The sequence below is a fragment of the Equus przewalskii genome, chromosome 7, assembly GCF_037783145.1.
Source record: "Equus przewalskii isolate Varuska chromosome 7, EquPr2, whole genome shotgun sequence".
NCBI lineage: Eukaryota > Metazoa > Chordata > Mammalia > Perissodactyla > Equidae > Equus > Equus przewalskii.
The window spans coordinates 54,673,189-54,680,148 of NC_091837.1; the positions used below are offsets into that span (position 1 = coordinate 54,673,189).

A 6,960-nucleotide genomic window follows, 5' to 3' on the forward strand; every position below is an offset into this window, starting at 1 on the left:
AATATTGTTGAATATGCTTTGCAAAATTCTTTAAAATCTTAGTTTAACACTATGATACAGTAATTCAAATATTTGGATCTAAGTTCACTTTACTTTGATACTTGATTTTGGTGACTGTCATGGCTGAAAAAGATACCTAGTACACAAAAATGTAGATTTAAGTGAAGGAAGTATGTCATAGGTTGAAATTACTAAGCTTTTCAGTGCCATTCACTAAATATTGAAAGGGCTTTTGTTGAAATTTTTGTCTTCCCTAATGATGTTATAGTTGTTCTTAACAAACCATTCAGAAGTTGTTATAATATTTTTAAAGAGCATGTTCAAAACCCAATTATTATTTTTATTTGCAAGATTTTAAAACTTATTAGAAAAATCTGTTACAAGTATAAGTGTATAGGTATGGGAGTTTTGGTAGCAAAATCCTAACATCCCTTTAATAATTGCCCTCTCCATAGTTTCAGTTTATTTTAAAAAGCAGTTTTTAGTCTCCACTTTGTTAAAATGCTACCTTTATCTGAAGAGATAAATTAATATCTGCTAGAAAGGTGAAAAATAATGGCTTAATAGTCTCCTATCTGGCTGTGGAAACCGGAAAGCTTGATTGCTTGCTGAGTGTAGAATATGTTTGGAGAGATGACACTGTTATCTTCACAGAAGGGAACTGTCCTTGGAAGGATGTCTTTACACCAAATACACCTTGTTGTATATAATTTTATTGTGAAGAACAAACAGAAGAAAGAAAATTCAAAAAGAAAAGAACATCTGTTTAGTAGATGATATAGTAGACTGCTTGTCTTTTTGTGAAAAAAATGAATAACCAGATTTCTAAGTTTAACAACTCTTTTAGCTCGGGTATTGAGATATAAGAGCAAACCACTGTGTGGTACAATTTTTTTGTCCACTACCTGTTGCATTTCTATTTTAATCTTTTTTGCTATTTAAAGGCCTTGTTTTTATAAAATTGACCACAGCTGATGAAACTTTGTAATGCATAAGTGACAGTCCCCATACGGAATGCCCACTCTTCCCTCAGGATTCTTCTGATACCACGTATGACATATGACTCTGGCATGGGGTCTGAGTGAGGATGTCACATTGTCCTATATATTAAATGTTGGAAACCCTAGTTCCTTTTTGGAAATTGTGAACATAATAAACATCCAAATATTTTTGTAAACCTGCTCCACTTTGGAGGCCACAACCTTAAACCATATCCTAGTTACAAGTCAAAAAGTTGACTCATTCTTGATTCTAGCCCGGCATTCAAAAACTTAGCAGTCTCGGTAGAGGAGTCTCTTAATTTGAAAGTTGAAAGGACCTGGGGAAATATTATCATGCTATGGATTTAAGATAATTCTGAAAAATTCTGTATTCTCTATACTTTTGTAAGTGTGCATAAATTAATTTTAAAGGATGTGAATAAGGACCTAATAAGCAGTCTTCTTATCAGAATTTATTTGAAAAGTAATTAATCCCATAGTTATTTCATAGTTCAGAACTATTTGAAATTGAAACTTTTAAAATAAGTTCAGATTAGTTTTCTTCATTACCACTTCAAGTTAATGAATCTGTAATGTGCTTTATTACTTGAGATACTAACTTCCCACCATCCTTCTTAAGTAATAGGAGTGAAACATCCACATCTGATAACACAGAAACTTATCAAGAGAGTGCAAGGTAAGCTTTTGAAAATTCTGCTACCTTAGTAGATAATGTCTATCACTTTATAATAACAGATTTTTTAATTAAATTTTTTATTCAGTCAATCATCAGATATAACGCTAGAAAAATGATGCAGTTGCTGCCTTTTACAGATCACATTAAATTAGAAGAGTTTAGCTCTCCTCTTTCACTGTGGTCAGGATAGAGTTGTCAATATTGAACTCTCCCTTGCTGAAATTCGGAGGTATTGAATATCCAGTGATGTGTGAGCCTCACAATGTTTTGAAATGTTGATCATTCTGATGATCAGTGCTTTTGTTTTTTACTTTTCCTGTGAATTTTGTATGTTAGAGTCTTAGGGACTGGGTTAGATTAAAGATATGAAGATATGGGGCCAGCCCTGTGACCAAGTGGTTAAGTTCGCGTGCTCTGCTTTGGCGGCACAGGGTTTCACCAGTTCGAATCCTGAGCACGGAGGTGGCACCGCTCATCAAGCCATGCTGAGGTGGCGTCCCACATGCCACAACTAGAAGGACCCACGGCTAAAAATACACAACTATTGTATGGGGGCTTTGGGAAGAAAGAGGAAAAAAATAAAATCTTTAAAAAAAAGAAAGATACAAAGATATGATATTGATGGAAGTCTTTTTAAAGTTTTAAGTTCCTAGGGATAGGGTGTCCAAACTGGGACATCTTGGGATATTTAAAATTTTCAAGGGACATACAGTGACATCTTTTGGCCTCACACAAACAACTAAATTGTTTAAACCTATCTACTTAATAAATGGAACAGCCAGGTTTGTTTTTGTTTAGACCTAGAGACACCGTGAAAAAATCTACTGAGACACTATGGGTACTGTAAACTGAGATTGGGGGTATCTACTGAAGATTATTTATTGATGTAGATCATTCATTGAAAAGATAGATTTTTCAAAATGAGGGACTCTTTGAATAGACGAATAATTATAACTTTTTGAAAAAGAAACTTAGAGTAATTGGTTAAAAAATAGGAAAACTTCATTTTTATGTTATGATTTCAAATTAAGTATATTTCATTTAAAATTGTTTTATAGTTCTGGGCATCCCACCTTTAAGTGTCCCTTGTGTCAAGAATCAAATTTTACCAGACAACGTTTACTGGATCACTGTAACAGTAATCACTTATTTCAGATAGTTCCTGTGGTAAGTACTTATGTTTAATACAGTCTTCTGATTAAAGAATGCTATTTCATTTATTTCTCTCGATGTGTACAACAAGGGAAGGTAGTTGATTTAAATTTGGAATGGGGATTATCAATAAGGTAGGTTTTTGTCAACAAAAGACTGGTAACTGAAGCAAAATGAGCTATTTAAAATTCCAGTAACTCACGTATAAAAAGGGAGATGCTCATTGTGAAGGTGGTGTAGGAGAATAGCCTGGAGAAGAGTGAAGTAATGAAATGTGAACTGGGGACTCATCACCAGGGAGTGCAGAACCTAACTCTGTCGGGGTCTCTCAGTTTCCTGATCTAGAGGATGCAGACAACTGGATCAGGTCCGGTGGATCTGCTGCAGGTGAAAACACCTATAAGAAAGAATAAAGATAGTAGGTATTTTTTTTTTAATTGTATCTTTGAGAATCTAGTATATGAATGCATAAAATAAGGAAAGAAAAGAGTCATACTTTCTTTTTGATGCATACATGTCTTTTTGATGCCATTTTGAGGGTGTGTAAGAAAAGGGGGAGATCTTTTTTGATGAAGGAGAGAGTGCGGAGTGCAGGATTCCAACATTGTGTTAATTAATGGTCCTACAACTCCTCATTTGGAGCATGAGTTTCATAGGTAAGTGATTTTAGCTGTGATAGAACAAAAGAAACTGGCTGAAAGAGATACTTCCCCTTCAGCTGTACATTTTGATATATAAATATTTTCTTTAGAAATAAGAATAGAAGAAAAGGGCCAGCCCCGTGGCCAAGTAGGTTAAGTTCCCGCACTCCGCTTCAGCGGCCCAGGGTTTCACCACTTTGGATCCTAGGTGTAGACGTGGCACCGCTCATTAGCCCATGCTCAGGCGGCGTCCTAGATGCCACAACTAGAAGGACCCACAACTAAAATATACAACTATGTGCTGGGGGGATTTGGGGAGGAAAAAGCAGGAAAAAAAATTGTTATAAATAAAGTAAAGATTGCAGATATTTCTAAGCAGTTTTAGTGGATATGTTGGAAAAAATTGTGAAAGAATATGCCTCAGTCATTATTGAGGATGCCTTAAACTCACATAGTGCTAAGGGTGACATGCCACCTACTTTGTTCATTAGGAGAGGGTCAGTTACTAGTAAATAAACACTGCCAAAGACATCTCTAGGAAAAATCTCATATTTAAGAGATTTCATTTGTTTTATATTATGTTGGCAAGTTTTTGTTTCTGCATTATAGTCAATACAGCACAAATTTTGGCTAGAGTCCAATTACTAGAGTTCCTTATTTCAGTATGTCATCCATTCACTTTTTAAGATGTACCTCATTTAAAACCTTTAAGGATACAATTTGAAGTTTACTTTCATTTTACTTATAAATGAAATTAAGCTAATAATTATATGACAGTTATTGTGTGGCTCAAATGAGATTACATACTGATGAATGATAACTAGCATTACAATTGGTATTATTGAAGGCTGGATGTGGTGTTTCTTTTGAAACAGTTGTATAATTGGAGATTAATAGAATGTATAAGATCTCTCTTTTTATCGTGTTATGTTAGATTAGCATATTTGACCTAAGGTAATTTGGTCGGGGAATGACCTAGTCATGGAATTTGGTCCTTAGAAATGCTTTTCATGTTGATGTTTTTGGTAATGAAAGCTATGTTATTTTAATACCTTCAATAATTATAACGTTTGGTTATTTTCATTACTTTTTATTTAAAACATTCTGTTTCTTGTAGACGTGTCCTATTTGTGTGTCTCTTCCTTGGGGAGATCCTAGCCAGATTACTAGAAATTTCGTTAGTCATCTAAATCAAAGACATCAGTTTGATTATGGAGAATTTGTGGTAAGTGAATTCTTCAAGATTAAGAAAATGATACCATTTAAATATTCAAGTTAAATTAACTTTCTCAATCTAGACTTGAGTTTTGAGGCGAACTCTTATATCATATTGGGTGGTTATAGATTAGTCTATTGTTTCTATAATAATATAGGTGAACTTTGGTTTGTGGAAGTGGTAAAGGTTGAATTTACTGTTTACCTTCTGTACTCGAGAGATTACCTTCTGTACTAGAGAGATAATTAATAGAGAAAGAACAAATTCCCAGATTAACAAAATAATGATTTTGTATGAAAACTGTCTAGGTTTAAGGAAAAATTGTACCTGCTAAAGAAGTAAAATTGGTACAAACAGATGAAGGAGGATGTATTTCTCATGTACTATAAGTTGCTTGTTGTTCCGTTATAATAGATTTCTTTTAAATACATGTGAGACACATTCTTTTAAAAAATGAGGGAGCTTCATTATTAAGTAAAGCCAGGTTGAATGGTAGATTGTGGCCTTGGTTGACTGCTTTAACACAGTGCATGGAGGGAAGTTACACAATGTAAAACTGGATCTGCAAAGCAAAACACGGGTTAATTTCTACCTCCCAAATGTGTCATGATAATTTTTTTTAAAAATTAGATGACTTTTTTATTAGTTGTAAAATTGCATTTTATTCAACTTCAGTAAATTTAAACTTTTTAATTCAAGATTAATCCTGACAAATAATGTCTGATACTTGTCTTCCAGTTTAGGTAAGCACAGACTTGTGTGATTCTGACAACAGCAGAAACAGAATTTACATTTTTCTCTGCCCTTCACTGTTGAAATTATATCATTCTTGATAAATGATTTTTTATTTTGTGGAATTTGCATTTTTTTTAGTCAACCTGTTCGATTCAAGTGTATGTAAAATTCAGATATACTCATAATTTTAGCATTTTTATGAAGTAATTGTAGATTATTCTTAAAATCTCATTGTAAGAAAGGTTACTGTGTCTGGGGAACTGTGTATTTGGATAAATAAAAATATATTTTGTGGTCTACTTTTGATGTAATTGTCAGATTGTTTTGCCTTGCCACAGAAAAATGTAATTTTTAGTTTTTGAGATTATTGTGTTGAAGCCTATTTTAAAGCTAACTTATAGGACATAATTGATAGCAAATAGAATTTTTTAAGTTAAGGAATAGTAGTATAATTAAAATTGAGCTCTAGTTTTTAGCTCTGTGTTATGATCACGAAGCTGTTATTTAAATCTCTTAGTTCAATAAATGCTTATTTTTTGAAAAATGAATTTACCTTCAGACATTTGATGTTCTTTTCTAGAGATGATACAAAATTTATCACTTATGATTGCAGGTTCCCTTAACTGTACTTTTAATTAATGACTTATTGTAAGGCACTGTAACTCTTAAATTTCATTCTCTGCTGATCCTCTCTGTTGTTTATCAATTATTCCTAAATAATTACAGCTGAACTTAATTTTCTACTGAAGTTCAGGTATTTAAATCTTATATTTTAAAAGATAGTATATGTCGTAACAAACATAGACTGTTTCAAGTATGTGTATTGTGTTTCAAGATGTGTAACGTATTGGGCAAATTATTGAGTAGTGGAGTATGTTTTTCCTATTGATATGTTGATGTTATTCCTTTTAGAATCTTCAGCTAGATGAGGAAACCCAATATCAAACTGCTGTTGAAGAATCTTTTCAAGTAAACATCTGAAGGCTGTAGACGTCTCTGCATCTTTGTACCTGCAAGTGCCATCTTTAAGGGGAAAACTACATGAAGTCATCGTTTCAACAACTTGATGTGTATATTAATAAAAAGTAATTCAGTCTATTGTTTAGTTTTTTAATTGAAAAATAAAGGTGGGCCATCTAAAAATTTCATTCTCTTGATAAGTTAAAAAGTGAAAGGACATTATCTTTAAAAGCATTAAAAGAATTATATTTCATTAATGTATTGGTGAAAAGGGAATCCCTGTTGTATTTTATCTTTTTATATTACATATTGAATTTTTCCTTATTTTTTGAAATTTACTTTTGCAATTTGGTGCAGTTCCTCCCGGTGACATTATTGTACACAGATAACGCACAGCAGCAAATTCTGAACGATGTCATTGATAAAAGCCTAGCAAATCTGAGCCAGTTATCAGAACCACAGAATGGAGACTTGAAGTGCTAAATGAAACAATCCAAAGGAGACTTTTAATACAGATTCTAGCTGAAGAATTCAATTATGAGAAAATTGTATTTATATAACATTTAGTATTTTTGAAGA

General features: G+C 32.8%; 1 protein-coding gene across 5 annotated transcripts in view; it reads left to right on the top strand.

The window, feature by feature from the left end:
* The window catches only part of RNF138 (ring finger protein 138), a 46,912-nt gene extending 40,393 nt beyond the window's left edge, over positions 1-6,519 (top strand). For 3 of the 5 annotated variants that reach the window (XR_011542650.1, XM_070629841.1, XM_070629842.1), the window contains 4 exons: positions 1,621-1,677; positions 2,736-2,844; positions 4,588-4,695; positions 6,334-6,519. Coding sequence is in view for 2 of the 5 variants with exons in the window: in XM_070629841.1 (XP_070485942.1) it covers positions 1,621-1,677; positions 2,736-2,844; positions 4,588-4,695; positions 6,334-6,402 (343 nt within the window). In the remaining 3 variants the exon portion in view is untranslated. Of the gene's footprint in view, positions 1-1,620; positions 1,678-2,735; positions 2,845-3,161; positions 3,248-4,587; positions 4,696-6,333 lie in introns of all 5 variants that reach the window. The other 2 variants (XR_011542652.1, XR_011542651.1) reach the window with 1 other exon arrangement.
* Positions 6,520-6,960: the final 441 nt, after the last annotated feature.